Raw genomic sequence first — 25,233 nt, forward strand, 5'->3', positions numbered from 1 at the left:
TGATCTGTAGCGTTGGCCAGAAGGCAACAGTTCAAAAAGGTAGTGTTTGGTGAGTGGGGTCCAGAGTGATTTTACCAGCCCTTTTCCTCAATCTGGAAGTTCTTGAAGGGAGGGCAAGGGGCAACCAATAATCTGCTCAGCAGTCTGAACTGTCCTTTGTAGTCTTCTAATCTCTGATTTCATAGCTGAACCAAACCAGACAGTTATTGAAGTGCAGAGGACAGACTCAATGACTGTTGAGTAGAACTGGATTAGGAGGGGATTGCAGGAGGTGTTGGTGTTTGTGTGAAGTGAAGGTCAGTGTGGGTGTGGGGTGTGAGACTGGGCTTTTCAAATCTACAGTAAAACACATTAAAGTCGTCAGCCAGTTGTTGGTTCCTACAGTGTTAGGAGATGGTGTCTTGAAGTTAGTAATGTCTTTCAGGCCTCTCCACACTGATGCAGGGTTGTTAGCTGAAAACCTGTTTTCAGCCTCTCAGAGTAGCTTCTTTTAGTCAGTGTGTTTTTGGCCTGATTATACAAGATTTTATCCCCGCTTCTGTAAGCATCCTCTTTGGCATGACGAAGCTATCTGAGTTTTCCTGTAAACCATGGTTTGTCATTGTTGAACGTTAAATAAGTCCTAGTAGGAATCCACATATCCTCACAGAAACTGATATATGATGTCACAGTATCTTTGAGCTCGTCCAGATTGGTGTCTGCAGCTTCAAAAGCACTCCAATCAGTGCAGTCAAAGCAGGCTTGTAGTTACATCTCTGCTTCATTGGTCCATAATTTTACAGTCCTTACTACAGGTTTAGCTGATTTTAGTTTCTGCCTGTTGATCGAAAGAAGATGAACAAGACAGTGATCAGAGAGTCCCAAAGCTGCTATAGAGATAGAGCGATATGCATATTTTAATGTTGTGTAGCAGTGGTCCAGTATATTTCTGTCCCTGGTGGGGCATGTAATGTGCTGTCTGTATTTTGGCAGTTCACGGACAGAGAATAATAACAAGTGAGCCCGGGAGTTGTTGTTCCGTGTCTGTGATTTGATCAGCCAGCTGTTGCAGAGCTGCATTCACACACGCGTGTGGAGGAATATAAACACTCACCAGAATAAACGAGGAAAACTCCAGCTGCAAATAGAAAGGCTGTGGCATGGGGGGCATGGTCATGTGTCGGTCTGCGGGAGAGAGAGAGCGGTAAAGCTCGTCACCTGGTTCATAATTATCTCTAATACCTGTCTCTCAGTATAGTGATGGCGGAGGGAGACTTAAAAGGCACGCCAGAGCATCAGAGAGGGGAGAGAATGACCAGAAAGCACAACAGTCAGAGTGCCTGAGAGTGTGCTACATTTTTATTACCTTTATGTTTATAACGACAGTTACTGTCGTGTGTGAAAAACTGAAAATTAAAGAGCTAACCTTGAACCTGCTTTGTTGTCTCCTGACTCCTCCATTGCCCCGAACTAAGGACATTTCCACAGTGGTGCCGAGAACCCGGCTTTGGAGGAGAATGCTGTTATGGAGTCCTCACCGCTGGCCAGAGTCTTCAAGGCCCTCACCAGAATCCAGCAGTCACAACACCATGCCCTCATGGAGGTACGCCGGGAGCAGGAACAACACTTCTAAGTCCTGCTCCAGGCACAAGCGGAGGACTGGAAGGTGCTCCGGATCCTGATCGCCAGGGAGGGGGCTGGCACTGAGACCTCCTCGGAGCCTGTCCCACCGGTGGCCCTTACAAAAATGGGGCCAAACGATGATCCGGATCCTCGACCTCTTTGAGAAAACCACGGAGGTTTGGAGGTGGCCTCCTGATCAGTGGGCGGTCCGCCTGTTGCCCCTGCCCTCCGGGGAGGCGCAGCTGTCAGCACAACAACTCCCCGCCACCAGCCTCCTGGATTACAATCACCTGAGGAAGGCCATCCAGCAATGGGTTGGTCGGACCCCAGAGCAGAGTCGGCAGCTCTTCCGCTCCTTGCGCTTCGGGAAGGATGGCCGCCCGTTCGCTTTTGCGCAGCTGCTCCATGATGCCTGCCGGAAATGGCTGCTGGTGGGGGGAACCTGCGGCGTCGTGGAAGTGGTCGATCTGGTGGTACTGGAGCAGTTTGTCTCCCAACTCCCCTGATGCATGTCCGAGTGGGTCCAGTGCCACTGACCGGCGTCGTTGGAGGAAGCCGTCCAGCTGGCAGAGGACTACATGGCGACGTTCCCAGGAGGCGGCGAAGCAGCTTCTCTCTCTTCTCTCTCTTCTCTCTCTCTCCACCCCCTGTGACTCATGTTCCCTCCCCTCCCCCCGTTCCCCTCACTCCCGCCCAGTTCCGGCTCCTCGGAGGTGGGGAGCCCCACCCCCGGTCCAGAGGACCCTTCCCCTTCTCTGTCTCTCCTACCTCCCCTGTCTCCCTCTGCTATCCCCTCCAGGTTGGTGAGACCACCCCCATGAGTGTGGAAGGAAGACCTGGGCCGGTCTGCTAGAGCTGCGGGGAAACCGGATACAGCCAGGAGTGGTGTCCAGTAATGGAGGTGGGGACACTGGTCCAGATCCCCGACACTCCACAGGCTGTCCCCAATCAGGCAGGGGCGTATCGGATACCGGTAAGAATAAAAGAAGATACACATCAAGCTTTGGTGGATACAAGTTGTTCTCAAACCTCGATCCACTAAAGCTTGGTGCAAGGTGGGGCATTGGATAAAAATAAACTGGTGAGGGCGAGGTGTGTGCATGGTGACATCCACAGGTATCTGGTGGTTACCATTGAGATACGATTCAGGGGAAAAAGGCATAGAGTCAAGGCCGTGGTTAATTCCCGCCTCACCCATCCACTAATTCTGGGAACCAATTGGAGGTAAAATGTGTGGATGGGTTCTGTAAAGTAGGGGGGTGGGGTGTGATGTGATACTATGGCTGGTGAGGCGGTGCCAGGGCCGTCAACGTCGGCTCCACGTCAGGATGATGCAGACAAGGAAATTCCCGTTCTCAGGGGCTTCCCTGAGAGGGATTTCCCTCTTGAGTCCCTCAAGCATGCCTTCGACCAAGTGAAGGTAATTGATGGTCAACAGCTCCAGCCTGGTGTTGCGCTCACATACCCGTACTTTTCTATTATTAAAGAGCGGTTGTATCGAGTGACGCAGGACACTCAAACCAAAGAGAATACAACTCAGCTGTTAGTACCAAAGGGCCATCGGGAAACACTCTTCCAGGCGGCTCACTATAATCCAATGGCTGGCCACTTAGGTCACTTAAAGACTTTGAACATATAATGGCCCGTTTCTTTTGGCCGGGCATTCACGGGAACGTTCGCAAGTGGTGTGCGGCATGTCATGAATGTCAGTTGGTAAATCCACCAGCCACCCCAAAAGTGCCATTGCGCACATTGCCGTTGATCAAGATCCCCTTCGAGAGAATTGGCATGGATCTCGTCGGGCCATTAGAACGGACTTCACGCGGACATCACTTTGTATTAGTTCTGGTGGACTATGCAATGCGATATCCAGAAGCAGTGCCCCTGCACAACATCTCAGCATGTAGTGTTGCGGAGGCACTCTTCAAAATTATCTCCCGAATGGGGATTCCAAAGGAAATCCTCACTGATCAAGACACAACATTCATGTCACGTACACTACGAGAACTATACGAATTATTAGGCATTAAGTCGATTCGCACCAACGTTTATCACCCACAAACCGACGGGTTGGTCAAACAATTAAATAAGACCTTAAAAAACATGATTTGTAAGTTCGTACACGAAGATGCTAAAAACTGGGATAAGTGGCTCGAACCCCTGCTGTTTGCAGTACGAGAGGTCCCGCAAGCCTCCACCGGGTTTTCCCCGTTTGAGCTACTGTATGGGCACCGGCCGCGCAGCGTGCTTGACGTCATACGGGAAGCTTGGGAGGAAGGACCTTCGAATAGTAAAAATCAAATTCAATACATTCTTGACCTTAGAGTAAAACTCCACACTTTGGGGCAGGTAACACAGGAGAATTTGCTCCAAGCGCAAGAATGTCAATGCTGACTGTACGACAGGGGCACTCGACTACGGGAATTTGCACAGGGAGATAAAGTGCTTGTATTGCTGCCCACCTCGAGCTACAAATTACTCGCCAAGTGGCAAGGACCCTTTGAGGTCATACGACGAGTAGGAGATCTCGATTATGAGGTTGGGCGAACAGATAGGAGAGGGGCACGTCAAACCTACCACCTCAACCTCCTCAAATCATGGAGGGAGGCAGTACCTGTAGCCTTGGCGACGGTAGTTCCGGAGAGGGCGGAACTCGGGCCGGAGTTATTCCCCAAATCAAGTTCATTCACCCCGGTCCCTTGCAGAGACCACCTCTCGCTGTCGCAGCTTACAGATATTGCCAGGTTGCAAGTGGAGTTTGCGGACGTGTTTTCACCCCTACCCCGTCGCACGAACCTCATAGAGCACCATACTGAGACCACCCCGGGGGTGGTGATTCGTAGCCGCCCCTATCGTTTTCCTGAACACAAGAAAAAGATTGTTCAGGAAGAATTAGGGGCAATGCTTAAATGGGCGTAATACAAGAGTCACACAGCGATTGGGCCAGCCCGGTAGTTTTGGTACCGAAGAGAGACAGCTTGGTCCGCTTCTGTGTTGACTACTGGAAAGTGAACGCGGTGTCCAAATTTGACGCTTATCCAATGCCGCGAATTGATGAGTTACTCGATCGGTTGGGCGCGGCTCAATTTTACTCGACGCTGGACTTAACGAAGGGTTGTTGGCAGATCCCTTTAACGCCAATGTCCCGAGAAAAGACACCTTTTCCCACACCGTTTCCAAACCGTGACTGGGGCTTCCGTTCGGTTTGTTTGGAGCCCCAGCCACATTTCAGTGCCTTATGGACAAGGACCTCAGACCGCACACAGCATATGCCATCGCATATCAAGATGACATCATCATTTACAGTAATGATTGGCAGCAGCATATGCAACATCTGAGGGTGGTCCTGAGAGCGCTGAGACAGGCGGGACTCACGGCCAACCCGAAGAAGTGCGCAATTGGGCAGGTGGAAGTCAGGTATCTGGGGTTCCACTTGGGTCATGTGCAGGTGCATCCACAGGTTGACAAAACCGCAGTGATTGCAGCCTGCCCGGCGCCCAAGATCAAAAAGGGGGTAAGGCAGTTTTTGGGGCTGGCTGGCTACTACCAAAGGTTTGTGCCTAGTTATTCTGATATCACCAGCCCGCTGATGGACCTTACTAAAAAGGGGGCTCCTGATCTGATCCAGAGGACAGAGTCGTGCCAACAGGTCTTCCTTAAGGTAAAGTTTGCACTGTGTGGGGGGACCCTTTTACATGCACCTGATTTCTCTCTCCTCTTTATTTTGCAGACTGATGCATCTGACAGGGGGCTGGGCACAGTGCTCTCCCAGGAGGTGGGAGGGGAGGAACGGCCAGTGCTATTTATTAGTCGCAAGCTCTCCTTCAGGGAGACAAAATATAGTACCATCGAGAAGGATTGTCTTGCGATTAAGTGGGCTGTTCTGACAGTCCGTTATTACCTGCTGGGGTGAGCCTTCGCCCTCTGTTCTGATCACGCTCCTCTGCAGTGGCTCCACCGCATGAAGGATACTAACGCATGGATCACCCATTGGTATCTGGCTTTCCAGCCCTTTAAATTCAAGGTGGTCCACAGACTGGGCGCGCAGATGGTTGTGGCTGACTTTCTCTCCAGAAATGGGGGGGTGGAGTAGGCAGGCCGGATGTTGCCCTGGCCTGAGTCAGTGATGGGGGCATGTGGCATGGGGGGCGTGGTCATGTGTTGGTCTGCGGGAGAGAGAGAGCGGTAAGGCTCGTCACCTGGTTCATAATTATATCTAACACCTGTCTCTCAGTATAGTGATGGTGGAGGGAGACTTAAAAGGCACGCCAGAGCATCAGAGAGGGGAGAGAATGACCAGAAAGCACAACAGTCAGAGTGCCTGAGAGTGTGCTACATTTTTATTACCTTTATGTTTATAACGACGGTTACTGTCGTGTGTGTGAAAAACTGAAAATTAAAGAGCTAACCTTGAACCTGCTTCATTGTATCCTGACTCCTCCATTGCCCCGAACTAAGGACATTTCCACAAAGGCTTACAGTTAATAAAAAGTGCTTCCAAATTAGGACAGCACATCTTTAACTTTGTTACATCTGTATACCAACTTTCATTGATGTAAAAGCATTTTCCACCGCCTCTCGTTTTCCCCGTTAACTCCACAATGCGATCCGCTCTGAACAGATGAAAGCCTGGCAGATGTAATGCGCTGTCTGGAATGGCTTCACTCAGCTAGGTTTCTGTGAAGCACAAGGAAGCAGAGTTTGAAAAGTCCTTGTTTGTATGGGTGAAGAGATGTAGTTCATCCATTTTGTTAGGGAGAGAATGGAGATTCACTAGATGAATACTTGGTAGCGCTGTTTGAAAGCCGTGCTGTCGGAGCTTGACCAGCGCGCTGGCTCGCTTCCCTCATCTGCATCTCATATCGTGCTTACAGTTGCACCTCCAAATAAAATGTCCAGCAAAATTCTGAATAGTCAAAAACCAGGAAAAGATTGTCTGGTATGTGCTGCCAAATGTTCAGCAGTTTGTCCCTAGTAAAACTGATTGGAAAACAATTACTAAACACTGGACAAACAAACAAAAACTACAAAAGAATTGGAGAGCTCCACATCGAGGCGGCCATCTGCGGCGCCATTTATCCACATATTTATTTTTCAAGAAAAGTTAGATGGAGATCAATTTCGTATTAGTCTTTCTTCAAGTAATCATATGTCTGCCAAATGTTTTAAGGGCAGTAGACCTTTTTCATAAAAGTCATATTAGATGGATGGGATGAGCAATTGGGTAATGACAGAAGGATTTGGCTCTCCATTGTTCAGTTTGAATGTAATCTTTGATTGGGAGAGTGTGTTGGAGAAAGTGAGAGAGAGAAAATGAGAGAGAGGGTACTAGGTTTTCATTAGTGGTTGGCCAGGTTTTATCAATGGCTGATTTGTCATGCTTTTCCAAAGAACCATAAGCGCTGAAAATCCATTATGACATGAACAGCACATAAATATTTTCCTTGGCCTAGAATTATCATGAAATCCAGCTGTGAGGGAATCGTTCTCTGCACAGGAGATGTTTTCTACCAAACAGGGATATCTGTCTCAAACATCATGTTAACACTGCATGCAAGAACTAAGTACAATTGCGTTCACAGTTTTGTGGGACAGGGACCACAAAGTTGCCCTATAAACTCAAGAAAAGAAAATAATACCAGGTGTACAACTTTGAATTATTATCTTTGAATCAAACATCACATGGACTGAGATAGACGTGTGAAAATGCAACCACCATATAAAATAAAACATAACATAAAGGTAACATACAAAATTGACATCTAAATCCATGAAGGAGTTGCAAGTATCTTAAAATATTGAGATTAAAATAAAAACCATTGCAAATTTTGGACAGCAAGGGCAGCTAGCAATAACAGCACTGTGAGTCCGGCAACAGACTTAGAGAACGATTTTCAGTAACAATTACAATAAATGTCTGTTTATATTTCATACAAACCAACAACAGCAGATAGTTTGAGAATGCAAAGTCTCTCATTAAAGGTGAGATTAATTTACCCAGATGCTTTCTGGGTCCCTTCGGAGTTTTGGGCCCCAAAAGACCTATATGATGCTCACCACTGGGCACTGTCACAAAAGAAAAAAAAGGCTATTACAGGTAAATCCATTTCAAATCAATAGCCAAAACACACATCTATCCAAACCACATGTGAAGATCCAAGAGACATGACAAAACTCCACTTATTAATTTGTACTTGGTTACTACAGTACAGATTTAAAAATTCAGACAGACAGACAGACAGACAGACAGACAGACAAAATGACAGAATGAATGAATGGATTGATCATTGGATGCATGACAGGAATGCTTGACAGTTTAGTGACCCCACTTGAATGAAATTAGTATTTGTGTTTGTATGAGAAGACTGCCAGGTTTTTATACCCCTTTTCCTGTTGAGGGTGGAGTTTCGATACACAAGGGGCGGCTTGACAGCCTTTGTAGGGAGATTTGGAGGGACACGAGCATGAGGCCTCAGACTTTGTGTCACATTGCGTGCCAAGGGGTGGGAAAAAGAAGAAGAGTTGTGGAAGATATCTCTGCCTAGATAAACACAAACACAGTCAGCTATGGGAAAGAGAACGTGATTAAAGGCTATGGCAATAGATTTGCTGACTAACTGAATGAGGATGAGTCTGGGAACCCTCAGAAAAGAGCATCAGCTCTCCAGACACATAAGACAACAGATCTAGAAGTGAAGGTGAAGAAATGGTGTGCATAGCATCAAGACAGTGGGAAATATGGATGAAGTAGTGAATGCATGGCATGGTGTGATTTGAGAGCTGGTTTATAGACGATTGTGGGGCAGTGATGGGTTTGTGAGGTGGTGATGGCAATGCCCAGCATGATGACATTTGGAAATGGTGATGATGATTGGTGGCAATCCAGCTTTGGAACAAACTTTGGATTTATGTGGTTAATACGGACAGGTGACAAACAGCACACTTAGGAGAAATAAAACTGGAGCATCATTACCCTGGTTCCTAGTGGCCGCCTCATTTGTAAGTGCTGGCCGTGACAGTATCTGTTGGTCCCTTGGCTGGGATCTTGCTGACATACAGAGGCAGTCTTACATAAGTCTCATATAGCGTGGAATACATTAACAGGTGATTTTTGCTCTTTTTTCAGTCTGAATACAGATGTTAGATCAAGGTTATTTTATTTGTTTCTTATTTATGAGCAGGGTTGGGAGGGTTACTTTTGAAATGTATTCCACTACAGATTACAGAACACATGCTGTAAAATGTAATTTGTAACGTATTCCGTTAGATTACTCAAGGTCAGTAACATATTCTAAATACTTTGGATTACTTCTTCAGCACTGGTAGATTTTTTCACTTGTTTTGACTATAAAAACTCTGCCAGTGCAGTAAGACAAAATACACAAGTTAAAAATACATTCTCTGAAAAACCTAAATATCTTATGCAGTGTTGTTTCTAAAACATGATAAATCAAATTGATCTTGTTTTAAGGATTTTTAGATATTTTTACAGGAAAACAATAAAAAAAATTATAATCAAGAATAAGATTTTTGCCCTAATGTCAAAGGTCTTAATAGAAAAAAAGAAATTATGATCCAACGTGAATTTTCTTGATAAAAATATATGATCGTGCCTAGTAACGTGCATGTAAAATGGCTAGAAATAGCGTTTTAGCTTAGCGTATAGCTGACAATTTACACAAGGTTTATTCTTCTGCTCCAAACTTCAAACTTACTTCTCTGTCTGCTCGTATGAATGTAACACATCATAAAAAAGTGTTTTGGATCGCATCATTTATATGTATAAATGTTTTCCATCTGAAAGAACTAAATATTAAATGAAACAAATGACAATAAAATGCAAAGTAATCTCTTCAGTCATCAAAATACTTTTTGAATGTAACTGTACTCTAATTACCAATTATTTAAATTGTTACTGTAGTGGAATACAGTTACTTATATTTTGTATTTTAAATACATAATCCTGTTACATGTATTCCGTTACTCCCCAACCCTGTTTATGAGTAATAATAACGTTCTCAAAAGGCTCCTTGCCAAAAGCTTTTAGCCTCTGACTGATAAAGAAATTTCTGGCACTAATATTTCTGGTTTTTAATACTACTAATACCTACTAATTTTCTAATTTATCACTTCAAATATATGGTATAATGCAAAAACAACTAAGAACAATACATTCTAGGTTGCCAGCTTGTTGTTACATTAATTTACTAGAACTGGTCTGTTTCCTAGTTACAAGTTATGTATATGTCTGAGAAGTTACCCGTTTGTCCACTTGGTTGATTCTTCCTCTCTGTTACCTTCTCTGCCACAGGGGAGTTTTGAATGGCATCATATTTGTTTAAAGGCTTTGACTTTTGGGGCTTAAGGGTTGGCAGCTGTTCTTTAGGGTTGGGAAGTAGATTTGCAACCTGGCGTTGAGTTTTTGGATCATATTTAGCAGTGCTAGCTTGCTGTTTAGCTGTGCTGGAATGCTGTGTTGTGGTGCTGGATTGGCGCTGGTACCAAAAGGTGGTGGGTAACTGTATAGGGTGTGGAGTCAGTTCTTGTTCGTTGTCAGTAAGAGGTGGTTCTTCAGAAGTAGGAAGGTGGTTTGTAGAATATTCTTTAGGGATGGATGGCGATGTAGTAAATATTGGTTGTTTGCTAACATCAGTCATCTGTAGTGACAGGAAAATATCCTGCCTGTTTGCTAAAGTAATGGGTAGAGTCAAAGATGCAGTTGCTGGAGAATGACTGTTTGTGGACAAATAAGTCTGTGTTCTTGATAGTGGTTTGGTGTTTGCCTGTTGTTTCGAGAGTGTGATTGCTGTGGATGGATAGTGAGAGGTGGTTCTTAGAAAATAGTAAGTGTCACTGGTTTGGTGTTTTGACATGCCTTGTGAACGAAGGGTGCTGGGCTGGATTTTTCCTGTATGGTGGCTGTCTTGACTTATGGTGTGTTGTTCCTTAGAGGTGTTGGGATTGTTCTGGACAGTGCTAGGTAGGACTTTGTTTGTGGTGTGTTGTTGGGGTTGGATTTGGTGAAGTGGTGGTTTAGTTGCAGGTGGATTTTGTGTTGGTGTGGGGTTTGATGCTGTTTCACTAAACTGTTGCTGGGCCGTGATCGTTTGCTGCTTGGTAGTATGTGGTTGTTCTTTGGTAGGGATCTGTATTTTGGTGGTACATTCTTGGGTTGTACTAATTGTTGGTTGGGTTGTGCTATGTGTTGAAGTGCTGGTTAGTTGTAGGGTCAAGATGGGTTGATGGGTTGTTGTAGGTTGTTGTGGGGTTAGGTTAATATGTTGCTGCTCTGTGAGATGATCTGGTTTGGTTGTACTAGGCTGACTGTTGGGTTGTTCAACTGTGCTTGAGGTCTTTGGTGTGGGCAGGATGATAAGTGTGTAAGTGGGAGTAAAGGCCTGGGTAGAGGTCGGCGGATCATCAGGAGAGATAGTAGATGCCATGGGATGCCCTGCTCCTGTAGGGAGATTTTTGGAGAATTTTGTCAAAAAGTAGGGTACTTGCCCAAAATAGATGTACAACAGCACAGACACAACTGGTATGAAAGACAAGAAAATGTCACAGTTGGAATAAAAACAAAAATAAGAAGACGTTGTTTTCCATTTGTTGATTGTGACAGATGGCATGTACAACTAGATCTCCTGTCACATGAGTTAAAGTCAATATGAAACGTTTTCGCAACCCAAATTATTTTCGTGATGTGATGTATTTCGGAGTAAAACAGGATATTCAATTAGGAAAAATTATTGGACTGGGCTTAATGTTATATATTGTACATTTTTTGGATTATGAAAAGTTGGTAGTACATGTCAAAATGGACAAAAATTAACATGGATGGTTTCTTTGTTTAGAAGAAAAGTGATTATGGTCATTGGTTGATTTAGCCATATTTTCAAATGCTATATTTATGTAATTGCACACATGATTTTAAGAGCTGCCTCATGCCAAGCCATATAAAGAAATAAAGGGCAAGACAATGCTGAAATGCTTCCCCCAAATTTCCCACTTCCACTCTCCAAATGGAATTTCGATGTATGAGGACATTTGTTTGGAATTGTTCCCAAAAAATACTGTGACAGGAAACCTTTAAACATATGAGTCGCCCATGAAAAACACAAGGCAGCTCACAGTGCAGATCAAGAGAGAGGCAGAAATTTGCCCTTTACTTATGCAAGAAGAGGTTGGTTCTAGAAATAATAACTTCTTATACAGTATAATGGAAAATATTGTTTAAGGGGAAAAACGACATTGGAAAAGGCAGTTTTGAAAACATATGGTAGAAAAAAAGAATGAGAGAAGGGAAAATAGTAATATATTAAAAAATAAAAAATGCAGTATAAAAAACTTTGAGACAATGGGTATGTTCGGATTAGCATACTACCATTGAATATTACCAGTATACAGCATGTATACTGTGCACAGTATGCGCATTTTCTGAATTCATGGAATACCTGGATGACCTACAACATTTGCCAAATTCTGCAGTGAAATTCTTTATTTTGACCTTCCATTTCCAGTGTGACAAATGAACCTGAAGCAATATCATCTGTGATTTTTAATCTGCTCTTTGACTCATTATTTTATTGAACTGCCAAAAATGGGCAAAATGGGACAAAATATAACCAGACAAATTGGGCAAATATGCTCATTAACCATATTTAGGTCAGCGATGATAAATGGATGCTGCTTGCTAATGGATGGAAGCAACAAGACGAGGTCATGTGGCCACAATGTAGCATACTGTTTGAAATGTTGAATGCTGTTTCACATACTATTAAAAAAAAAAGTAAGCAGTAGACAGTGTATGCCATGCCGTATGCATTGAGCAGTATGCAAGTATTCCATTCTGAGCATAGCTAATTTCATATTATGTTTGGCTCCATATGTTAGAGAGTGTCGTTGAAAGTTTTTACCTGAAGTTTTCTGTGGTTCTTGAAGGCCAGTTTGTCTGAGGAGGGGGGCAGCTCTGGTTTGGGTAATGTTGTTCAAGACTGGGAAGTGGCCAGAAATGTAATTTTGTATTTCTTATTGATAACTAATATCATTGGCTGTGTTCAAGGAGAAAGACGGAGGTATTTTACCTGGCACTGGGGGCAAGAATGATGGTCGACTTGCTATGACTGGCTTCTGTTTAGAAAAAGCACAACCAATGTTAAAAAAGCATGAGAGATAGAAACAGAGAGAGAGAGAGAGAGAGAGAGAGAGAGAGAGAGAGAGAGAGAGAGAGAGAGAGAGAGAGAGAGAGAGAGAGAGAAAGAGAGAGAGAGAGCACTGAAGATTTGTTTCTAACCACAGTTTTCCTAAACAAACAACTAGGCCCTGCCATGATGATTCTGGTTGCCACTAGATTGTTTTCTGGTTCCTGTCTTCATAAGAAGCAATGTAAAAACTACCGAAACGAGTGATTCAGATGGAGAACAGCAACCATTTGAAGTGTTAGGCAGTTGTTGTCTGTCATAACAACTCAGATTTAATGATATCAACGTAACTAACCTCAAGCCATAGCTTCATGTCTTCTTCCCACTCAATCTACCCACCTATTTGTGTGAGACACTGTCAAACAACGGTCATCGCGACTCTAAAACGTATCGGTGTGCTTTTTGGGGGGGCAATTTTTTACAGATATGATACATTAAACATCACATTATCCACCAAGAACATATGCCATATGCAAAACACCAGAGATCGGAAAATGAAAACAGTCTTCTGCTAAGAATCGGGGTACATTTCCGCATTCAGGAAACAGGTGAATACGGCATGGCTATTGTATATACTCACCTCAGGCTTTGCTTGATTCAGTTCCTTGAATGGCTCATGAATTATTTGATCTGTGAAAACAATAAAAAAAAAAAAAAAAAAGTAAAAAAAATAAATAAATAAATAAAAACAGAAGCACTTCCAGATAAAACAGTTATTACTCAGTTATGTTTAATTCAATATAAATTTTGAGTTATATATTGTGTTTCTTTTAAAATTCCTTAGAAGAAATAAAAAAACTGAAACAAATTTGTCAACTACTGACATATTGTAAAGTAAAAATATAGAGCTATATGATATTATAATGGCTCAGACATTGTTGTTGGATTTGATGAAAAATGTTGGAGTTCATTTTGAAAATCTCTGACTTATGATTGCAGACTTGACAAATCTGAGCACAGTTTGTGGCATTGTTAAGATCTCTGAAACTCAAGAGAAAAAATCTTGAATATGGAGATCTCCATTTAATCTTATTACTGTTTAAGAGAAACAAGAAGATAATCTCAACTGAGATTTTTCCTTCCTAGAAGTAGTTTAGAATCTTAGTACAACAGTCTCTGAAAGAGATTGTTTCTTAAAAATAAAGTCATACGAATGAGAAAAAAGGGGCGAGTTGTGGTAGGACACACCAGCTGTGTTATGGACGACTGGTGGGCTCCAGACTCCACTGGTGGTGTTGGTGTCTGCTCTGACCTCAAACTCATACAGAGTATCTGGTTTGAGGTTGTCGATGACGGTGCTGCTGGTTGGACAGGTCTGGTAATTCCAGGTATCACTGGGTTCCTTTTTTCTATAGCGCACTGTGAACTGTCTGAGAAGAGATAAAAGAGAACCACAGTTTAGATTTGCATTTCCATTTTTTAGGCTTTGATTCTACATAAATCATATACTGCATCAGAGCCACTTTGCCATTGTCATGGCAGTGAGTGAGTGTCTTCACATAACATGTTATCACATAATGTGACTTCTGTGATGGATAAACAGATGTAAGAAAGAAAAGACAAATCACAATTTAGTATGCAAATAGATGCAAGAAAAAAACAAACAATCCGAATTCCGTGTGCAAATTTTAAAATTATGTCATCACTATTGTTTAGATTTTGCATGGAGAACATTTTAACAGAGTTCATGTAAGATTTTCAAACTTTATTCTTAAATTTATTACATCTTAAAAAAGTGTAAAATTTACAAAAGCCAAAAATACTGTAGCTAGCAAGCCAAAATATCTGCAATGATCTACAGAACAAAGTTTGAATGGAGCGACAGTTTCTCTCTTTCTCTGTCTGGTTTTAAGGGCTTTTTTAGGTTTGAAGTATCAAACTGATTGGTTAATAAAGGGCTGAGGTTAAGCTTTCCACTTGCTTGTCCAAAATGTGTGTGCATTTGCTTACGCATACACACCCCAGATTCCTTTATTCCCAAAACATCTGTTAATTTTATTACTGTGTTTTTTTACTGTTTGATTAAATTTGTATTTTATTGTTTAGTTTATTTGCCCTATTTAAACTGCTGTTTGCAGTCTGTATACATTTAAAGCCTGTTACTTTGTCCTTCTCTGTGTGTGATCAGAGTGGCTGATTGTTCTCAGGACCACATATGCAGACATTTTTGGACCTGCTCTTTGTTTACTGTCAGTGAAATAACTGCACGTCATGAGACACACACACACACACACATGTTGGTGCGGCTATCCTTATGAGGGCTCTCCAGAGACATAAGGATTTTTATACTGTACGAACTATAGATTCTATCCCCTAACTCTAACCCTACCCCTAAACCTAACCCTCACAAAGAAATTTCTGCATTTTTACATTTTCAAAAAAACATTGTTTAGTATGTTTCTTAAGTGATTTGAATTATGGGGACACTAGAAATATCCTCATAAACCACATTTATAACATAATACCCTTGTAATTACCAGTTTGTAACCTAAAAAATGTCCCGGTAAACCACCCAAACCCGCCCCCCCACCCACCCACACACACACACACACATTCACACATAAGAACACCTACCCCTCATCAATACAATCATCCAGAATAGAATCCATAAAGGGGGTTGTCAGTAGTGTCCCCCAGGACAGCAGCACGGAGGACGGTGATACTGAGCCAATCACAAGGTGTAATGGCTTCTCTAGATTCACTTTCCCTAGAGGTCACAAGTCAGCAATCAACTAAACTTCATTATACAGAGGCCCAAAGAAGTCTTTGGACACTTAAGCTATCCTTAGAAAATACTGTATATTAATGTCGTTGCATTAGGTAACAAAATATACAGCCAAGTGGCATCTGTAAACAAATCATGCTACAACTTTTGTCAAAACAAACTTAACTTAACTGCTCCCAAAGTCATTTTAGTGGATCTTTGTGATGTCAGTTCCCCTCAAGTTCACACAGGTGCTCTACCACAAGTGTAGTTCATCACATTAACTATGGACTATTAAAATAATTACTAGTCCATAGTTAATCTAAGTAATAATTAATTATTATTATAATGCTATTAATAATAATAAACCTAGTAACTATTAATTTTGAATGGAATTCCTATTGTTTGTGAATTATTGTGCCTGAAAAGCTTGCTTGTGCTACCATTCTTTAAAATAAATGCCAGTTGGTTTGTAATTTATTTGTATTTTTTATCTAAAGCAATCACTTTAATTTATTTTAATAAAGGTTTAGGTGTCCAAATGCTTTTTGGGCCACTGTATGAGATGATGACAGATTGACATTTGCTCTAATTGTTTCCTTTTTTCTTTTGATTTTAGTGATGGTACTGTATCTTACCTGTGCACTGCTTCTTAGGTTCATCAACTTTCACTGACTGCAATGCGAGCAGATATTTGGGCTCAGCATCTAGAGGAAAGAAGAGAACCACTCAAGTAAAAAACAAACTCTAAGAATGAAGGTTTATTAGAAAGATCGTACCTAACTCTGTTTCATAGGGTTGTCCATCCTCGGGTAGCTGGATAAACTGTTTGGAAAACATGCTGCTGCCATAGCCCAGTATGTATCCCTCCAATCTGTTGTCAACATGAGGCTGCAAAAACTTGAATATAATAGTGTCTCCAATAGCACTGATACGCACTTTCATGTTTTGTCTTCGCCCTGTGATTCAAACACACACACAGATTTTGGGTTCACTATATTAGTATGGACATCTCTTACTGTAGATGCAAGATGGATCATATTTGCAGTACTCCAACCCTAACCTGCACTGTAAAAAAAAGTCAGTAATTTTAATGGTAAAAGAATATAAAAATTCTACAGTAAAAAAATAAAAAAATAAAAAAAAATAAATAAAAAATAAACATTAATTGGTTAATGGGTAGTTACCTTAACATATACTGTATACAATTATAATATATTTAACAAGACAATACATGTTATTTTACAGTAAAATATTGTAAAAAAAAAAATAAATAAATAAATAAATAAAATGTTTTTAGATGTAAAAAGTATGATTTTTCCATTTAATAAATGGTAAAAATGTATGTAGCTGGTGGATTGTAAATAATCAACACAGGATACAAAACTATTTTTGGAGGGTTTATTCTGATGGCTGTCTGAACAGAAAAAAAAATAAAAATAAAATGTTCGATGGGGCCGTATATATAACAAAAGAATGCTGATAAATTTCAGCACAATGGAACACAGTAAAATGAAAAACGGTAAAATGAAAAACGGAAATGAAATACGGTGCAACGAAATACAGTGGAGATTAATGTCAAATGAAAATTAGCCTACCCATATGCTTCTACACATACTTAATACATGCTTAAAACATGCTTAAACACAGTATTTTTTGCATTTAAGTACTTGCTTAAATCACTCAAAACATTTTCTGCATTTAACACATGCTTAAATCACTCAAAGCATTTAATGCATTTTTAACCAGGCTTTAAGGACATGTATAACCATTTAAAACAATACAATTCTCATTACACATGTTCACTTAATTGGAAAACACTCTGGGCTATAAAACTCTGGTTCTTAAAGGGGCCACATCCAATTTATGACTAGAGTTAAATGCCATGAAATCACTCCACTTGGCTACATGTTTATTATATTAAACAAAAGAATACATGTACTTTTTACAGTAAACCATTGTTAAATTATTATTTAACTATTATTATGGTATTATGGTAAAAAAACAAAACAATAACTATGTGTTCCCCGAAGTCCCAACGTGACCCATTACATTTCGTTATATTTTATGGGAATAGTTGTTTCCTCTTATTTTTAATATAAGTTATGTACATTGGGATGTTCTGTGTTTTATTTTATGAAGTTTAGTTCATGTTTATTGCATTATTTTCGGATCACATGTGATCTTAATGGTGTTTTGTGTTTGATATGTCTCGACATTTGTATTATTTATTGCTCCTGTAAGAGTCACTCTTCCGGTATTTTACCATTCATTTACCAGATTTTTTATTTTATTTTTACAGTACACCCCTAAACCTAACCCTCACAGAACCCTGTAGCAAAACATATTTTATGAGCCTTCTAATATTGAGGGCCACTTTAAATGTCTACACAAGTATGTTTTTGAAACATATCACTATGTAGGAGGACATTTTCAAATATTTGTTCCTTACTAGTATTACAAAACCCGTATTTACACATGAAAAGTTATCTCAGATTCTGTTTAAATCCAACACATTCAATAATGACTTAAGCTGGGGGCCTGGGTAGCTCAGCGAGTACTGATGCTGACTACCATACCTGGAGTCGCGAGTTCGAATCCAGGATGTGCTGAGTGACTCCAGCCTGGTCTCCTAAGCAACCAAATTGGCCCGGTTGCTAGGGAGGGTAGAGTCACATGGGGTAACCTCCTCGTGGTCGCGATTAGTGGTTCTCGCTCTCAATGGGGCACATGGTAAGTTGTGCGTGGTTTGCTGAGAGTAGCATGAGCCTCCACATGCGGAGTCTCCGCGGTGTCATGCACAATAAGCCATGTGATAAGTTGCGCGGATTGATGGTCTCAGAAGCAGAGGCAACTGAGACTTGTCCTCCACCACCCGGATTGAGGTGAGTAACCGTGCCACCACAAGGACCTACTAAGTAGTGGAAACTGGGCATTCCAAATTGGGAGAAAAGGGGTCAAAAATGTAAAAAAAAAAATAATATATATATATATATATATATATATATATATATATATATAAAACTTTAGCTAGGACTGTTTGCTGACATGTGACTGTATCTAAATTTTTGCCAAGAGATTTGGAATAACAGTCAGTCCAGTGTCAGATTTTCCTCTTTCTGAAAGCTATACTTCTACAACTACATGTTTTGTCATACACCCATGCACTTTCCATCAGCGGCGTCTCCCACACAAACATCACGTTCAGTCCTTAGAATTACCTAGTTTTGCTTACTATGACAACGAAACACAAACATTTAAAACAGAGGTCCTCAATGGGGGCTGTACCGCCCCCCAGGGGGCATTCAAAGGATGCCAGGGGGTGCTGATGACAAATTAGTAGAGAGGGGGGCATTAGGTTACAAATAGGGGGCGTTTATCAGTCATAATAATCAAATCTATTGTCAAGTTTTGCATTAAAACGTTTATCTAAACTTGGAGTATATCAGTTGGTTCTCAAAAATACGGATTTGTATGCATTTGTACTGTGGTTCATCCGATTTTGAAGTCTAGCGACGCATCTGAAGTATCTGGTTTAGCAGCGTCAAATACACAGGCAGAGGCACAACCTCGGCTAATGCACCTGTATGACTCTGTAGATCAGGGGTCGGCATCCTATGGCACGTATGCCAGCATTGGCATGCAGAGGGGTAATCACTGGCACGCCAGCAATGGCGAGAGAGGAGCAGACTATTTTATTTATATAAATTCCGCAATTCTGCATTTCAATCTACATCTTGATGTAATCCTTCCTCATGATTACGCAGCATGTTTTCATGAGCTGAATGTGAGGCTAAACAAAAAGTTAAAATGTGACGAGACTGCAGTACACCCAACAGACAGACTCGTACAAGCTATTTGCGCATCACAAGCCGGCAGCGCTTCACGTTCGGTTAATTGCGCGAGTAAACGCACCCAGTCAGTCTGCGTGGATGACTGACAGCCTACATTCTGAGTTTCATTTGTTTCTTTTTGCTTTCAGAGCAACACGTGATGTAATAAGGAAAACACCATTATTAATCCTTGAGATTTCAAACCCAGCACGAGTCTCATCACACTTTAAAAGTGTTTAGCCTCCCATTCAGCTGGTGAAAACGCTGCGTGTTCATGAGGAAGGATTACATCAAGATGTACATTGGAATGCAATTTATTAATATAAATAAAATAGTCTGCTCCTCTCTCGCTATTGCTTGCGTACTAGTGATTACCCCTCTGTGTGATTTTGAAAAATGTATGACATGATTTAAGAAATATTTAAGATTCCACACAATTTCGTGATCAGTCATCAGATAAGCAAATGGGTGGATGTTGGCACAGCCATTAACCAGGAAAATAAAAAATGGCACTCCATGTCAAAAAGGTTGCCGACCCCTGCTGTAGGTGGATACGGCTCAATGGACAGAGCAGCGCGAGCGCAAAGCTCTTAAAGCTCGAGCTCTTAAACTCACAGCTTTGCGAGAATCAGTGAGAAGCAAGGTGTGAGAAGCAGAAACCATTTGAATTCCATTTGAATTTGGAACAGAATTCTACATCACCACCCTTGAATTTACTATAGTAACACTAACTCTACTTTAGGCAGAAATAGATTGATAATAAATATTATCATATCACTACTTCAGCTCTATTAAATTTGTCATAGGCTACATTTGGGGAGTGAGGGAATATAATAAATTTTTGTTAAAACTTATTTATTGTTTTTACATGTGTTTAGATTAGGTCTACTGTGTATAATTACAAAAATGTATACATAATTTGTTTTATAGAAATCATATTACATCTAACCATGGTAGTGAAGAAGATCCATGGTTCCACGTGCTTACTATAGTCTTGTTACAAATACCACTGTTAAAACTATAAAAAATAAATAATTAATGAATAAATAAAAAATTTCAAAAAGGCAAATATAAAATATATTAACAATATCACTTTTATGATTAGTTCTCGCATTTTCATTTTGGCCCAGATATAGCCCTCCATCTGCTTGAATTCAAGGGAAAGGGAATGAAGTAGGTGGGCATTCATCAAAAAAAAGGTTGAGAACCACATATCTAAAAGAAGCCCTTTGCATGACCCCAGTGATTCAGTTCTCATAAATGATGTACTTGCCTTTTCTGAGGAATAATTGATGAAAACAGTGTCCTATGCCAGAGTTAGAGGTTACTGCTGTGAGGTAAACCCCTGGCATTGAAACACAGAGCTCCACAGCACATAAACAGCCCATTTATTACATCACAGCTGGTCTTTGTATCGCTCCCTGAGGAATCAGCAGATAAACTGCAGCATTGTAGAGTATTGTCAGAAATCATGTGTGGGTATGACTCATAATAGCCCACAATGTTAGAAAAAAATGTGTTGTATGTTTGTGTGTGTCTGTGTGTTTACCATTAAACCAAGACACATGTACTGTATATCTGAATCTGTAGGAAATAAAAAACACAAATGAGATCACTTTATTTTCTAAATTATTTCTCCTAGACACCAGTGAGATTAAATGGTGAACAAGTGGAGATGGATCCTGAATCTTAGATTTTTCTACTGATAAAAAGACACACAAAAGTCTGAGAAAAGATCTCAACAATGTGTCAAACTATGTCTTTTCCTCTTGTTTTCATTTGTATTTCTCTTAAAGGGTTAGTTCACCCAAAAATGAAAATTCTGTTTCATCTGTTTTATTTATTTATACACAAAAGGAAATATTAAGCTGTATATGTCAGTCACAATTTACTTTCATTGCATCTTTTCTTTTTTTTTTTCACTCAAAGACAGTAAATGGTGACTGAGGTTGTCATTCTGCCTTAAATCTCCTTTTGTGTTTCAAGAAGGAAAGAAAATCATATTGTTTGGAACAACATGAGGATGAGCAAATGATGCCAGAATTGTAATTTTTGGGTGATCCTTTCAAGGAATTTTAAGAAATATATAACGGCACCAATTTTCCAAAGGGTAAATAGGGTCTTTATGTTGACTAAATGAAACATAACTCATAACTTCTTTAAGCCTCCTAAGCTGAGCAATAAAATTTTCTCCTGTGAAAGTGTGTACTCATGACAATGACGAAAGTACAAACACAAGGGCTTCTGCTGCAGCTAGAGGTTTGGAGAGCACTGAAGTGACCATATAAGCAGATGGGTGGCCTGGGGCAAATTAGTAATGACTCAGGTGTGTTACAGAATGAAAAAACTCAATGACCTCTTGAAGGCAAGTGTCACTGTAAATTATTGTGATAAACTAAAAAGCTGGCAGGCTGAGTCAAATTTTCATTATAAGCCGCAGTTCAAGTCCAGAGTACAACAATACCACAGACAGACTTCACTTGGTCAGTCATAACAAATGATTCGTTTCATTTTCTAACTGTCTGTGAAATTAGCTTTATTTCAGTTGACAGAATATGCACTAGCCAGTAGCCAAGGATCTGTTCATAAGTGCATCTTACACTACTGTAACACACAGGAAAAGGGGTGTGTTCAGGCCAAAACAATGACTGAAAAAATTAAGCACAGGCTTAGTATGTTTAGTCATCTTTAAAATTACACACTAAAGTAAACTAAAATAGTTCACATCCAACCTCTGGCTAATGCATGTACTTTTTTTTCTTATTCATCTATACAAATAAATAAAAATAAAAAAATCCAACCTTGCAGATTCAAGCTTTTTTTTTTTTATTAAAGAACAGTTTAACAAAAATGAAAATTCTGTCATCATTTACTCACCCTCATGTTGTTCCAAACATGCATGACATTCTTTTTCCTGTGGAACACAAACGATGCTTGGCAGAATGACTCACATTCACTTTGTATGCGAAAAAAAACAAAAACAAAAGGTGTAGTGAAAGTAAATGGGGACTGAGGCTGTTATTCTGCCTCTTGTTCCTACAGTTTACAGTTTTGGAACAATATGAGGGTGAGTAAATAATGACATAATTTCCATTTTGGGGTGAACTATACCTTTAACAGGAAACAGAGAAACACACAAACAAACAAACAAACAAACAGAACAGATCTCCTGAAGACTTTGTTTTGGTTTGTGCACGTTTTTTGCAGTGTCATGAAAATCTTTATAAAAATCCATTTGACCTGCAAATTGATTTTATAACTGCAATTTTCAGACCTGCAAATTTTCATAGTTAATATACCTAGTCCAAATTATTTACTCAGTAATTATGAACATCATTAAGAATTATTTTAACACACTCTGTGATGGTTCTAATTACAGAAAATAATTGCACCATCCCAGTCATAAAAGAAAACACACAGATATATTGACAACAGCTGAACTTGCATCCTCAAACCAAGACCATGCATCCATAGCATACCAGACTTGCGACTTCAGTAAGATCACATTTCAACAGGCATTTGCAGGATTACACATGATTTTCCATACAATTTATCTCATAAGTTTGTATTTTCTATCAGTATATTGTCAAACATTTGTATTCTCTATCAGTATATAGTCAATCAACTTTTTTTTTCTGAGTGCTATTACTGATAGAAAGAGACAATACTAATGTGATATATAGAGTCAAAAGCAAATAATTCCTAAATATGATTGTCTGAACATTTATGATCCTAGAACTTTAAGTGTAATTGATTTGTTTAGGTACCTCTGAGTGTGGTTGTGAAAGTCAGTCTCAGCAGAAGCATCTCGCTGAGGAAGAGGAGGAGGAAGGCTTGCATGTTGTCGTTTTTCTCAGAGAAAAAACGCAATACAGAGCTCCAGTAGTCCACGCAAACCTCTTCTCTAAACTTTGACAGTTTTTCGTTCTTAAATCATAGGTTTTTCTCTGTATCTTTGTCAGGGACCTCACATCAGCTAATTTCAATGCAAGAGTGTGTGAGAGTAACTGTGTGGGTGTGTATGTTGTTATGTGTTTAGAATGAATGTGTGTAATGTGATGGGGATTGTGAGAGATTTTTGAACGACTGCTCCATCTACACTGGATTATTAACAAGAGGGAGGGAACCTATGATGTCACACTGTTGTTGTTAAACTTTTAGCTTATCTCTCTCTCTCACACACACACACACAAACACACAAGCACACACACTCTCTTGCTTTCTCTCTCTCTCTCTCTCTCTCTACCACTGTCATTTCAGCACTCTCTGTTTTCCTTCTTAGGCAGTATCTTTTCTACTACCTCACCTTCAGTTCAGTTTCAGCTTGTGGGATGACATTTTAATTAGGCTGTTAAAAAATAAATAAAAGAATCTGCAGGTAAAGCAGATTTCATTTTTTTTTTAAATGCAACAGAAAATTTCAGTAATGAAAACAAAACACCTGTAGTGAAATCAAAACACCTGTAGTGGATAAATGTTATTCTAGGCTAAGGTCATCAATTTGAGGTCTGTTCATCACCATATTGGTGTCTTAAACAGTTGATAATGAATAGCCACAAACTGTGCTGCATGTCAAAGTACAAAGTGTAATGCATGAATGGAATGCATGGGTTTGTCCAGGATTATGCTGGAACAAGGCTATCTGTTGTTTCTTTTGGTTGTAGCTACAAAGAGGTTTAAAGTTTCCTTTGATGGCATAAATACACCCTTTTCTGCAAAAACAATCTTTTGGTGATAATTTTCTACCAGGTTTGTCCATTGTTTAGCAGTTATTGACTCTACATAGGTTGACTCTGGGTGATGAAAATCCTTGTTGAATCACAGATTATCAATAGTGACTGCTTAGTTTGCCTACGGTTACAAAAAACCTTTTCTCAGCTTTTACACATGCATACAGAAATGAAAAGAACTTTTGACAAATCACTTTTGCTGTCACGTGATACGTTACTTTTTTCTGCGCTTGCTAGAATGTGACAATCACAGTCATTTATTATTACTGGATGAGGATTTAAAAAAAAAAAAAAACTTTTATAGAGACTGCTGAAGCTGAAGTATGAATCCTAGCAATTATCAGTTTTTATTAAAAAAAAATAAGTATTCTAGAGTAAAATTTTCTCCAATGAGATATAAAACTTTCTGGTAGTTAAATGCGGCTGAATGGAGGATTTGGGTTTCTGAGCGGCCAAGCACCCCCTGGAGTGGGGGTTTTCATTGCATTTTTAAATAAAACCTTTTTTGTCAAATGAAGATGAAAGACATTTTTGTTTAATCTTTTTTTTTTTTTTTTTTTTGTAAAAACAAAATGATTTTCAATTACATTATTTGGGTATTTTTTTGGAGAACCACTGAATTACATAAACATTCACACATTTTCAAAACATATTCTTGTGACATTAAATTCATTGACAATATACTACATAATAAACACTTTACATGATGTACAATATCTTTTATCAAACCTAGAGCAGGATATAATGCTTTTAAAGGCTTGTGCTCACAGTTGCAGTCATGAACAAGTGCCGGTGGCCTTTTATAAATTTAATACACAGCGATTAGTATGAATATAATTTCCACAATTGACTTTAAAAATGTAATATTACAATGTAAAATAAAACAACCAATTAAGATAAATATGAAAATAAAGTGTCAGCAAACAAGTGTGCTGAAGTCTTTTAAGTCCAAAAGACTTAACTGGAAAACTGCGCTGCTCTGAGTCCGATTCCACCTGTCTGTGTACTTCTGCCCTGAACAGTTAGTCCACTCAATAGTGTTTCAGAAATACTTTCGAATAGGCCTACTCATAAAATTGATCGAGAGGCTTAGCAGAGCAGCGCGAGCAGCCCACCTCCTAAGCTCGAGCATCGAATATCACAAAGCCTGATTGGATTAGAGGCTT

At 40.1% G+C, this 25,233-nt stretch overlaps 1 protein-coding gene across 3 annotated transcripts in view; it reads right to left on the reverse strand.

Moving 5' to 3' along the window:
* LOC127448144 (target of Nesh-SH3-like) overlaps positions 1-23,382 on the reverse strand; it is a 36,339-nt gene extending 12,957 nt beyond the window's left edge. For 2 of the 3 annotated variants that reach the window (XM_051710462.1, XM_051710463.1), the window contains exons 1-11: positions 23,105-23,382; positions 16,284-16,463; positions 16,143-16,211; positions 15,375-15,507; positions 13,989-14,170; positions 13,381-13,430; positions 12,684-12,729; positions 12,516-12,593; positions 10,474-11,059; positions 7,985-8,139; positions 7,600-7,668 (exon numbers count right to left, since the gene is read on the reverse strand). In XM_051710462.1, the coding sequence (XP_051566422.1) occupies positions 7,600-7,668; positions 7,985-8,139; positions 10,474-11,059; positions 12,516-12,593; positions 12,684-12,729; positions 13,381-13,430; positions 13,989-14,170; positions 15,375-15,507; positions 16,143-16,211; positions 16,284-16,463; positions 23,105-23,177 (1,621 nt within the window). In that variant the 5' untranslated portion in view covers positions 23,178-23,382. Of the gene's footprint in view, positions 1-7,599; positions 7,669-7,984; positions 8,144-10,473; positions 11,060-12,515; positions 12,594-12,683; positions 12,730-13,380; positions 13,431-13,988; positions 14,171-15,374; positions 15,508-16,142; positions 16,212-16,283; positions 16,464-23,104 lie in introns of all 3 variants that reach the window. The other variant, XM_051710464.1, reaches the window with a different exon arrangement.
* Positions 23,383-25,233: the final 1,851 nt, after the last annotated feature.

This window comes from Myxocyprinus asiaticus, chromosome 11 (genome assembly GCF_019703515.2).
Source record: "Myxocyprinus asiaticus isolate MX2 ecotype Aquarium Trade chromosome 11, UBuf_Myxa_2, whole genome shotgun sequence".
Lineage (NCBI taxonomy): Eukaryota > Metazoa > Chordata > Actinopteri > Cypriniformes > Catostomidae > Myxocyprinus > Myxocyprinus asiaticus.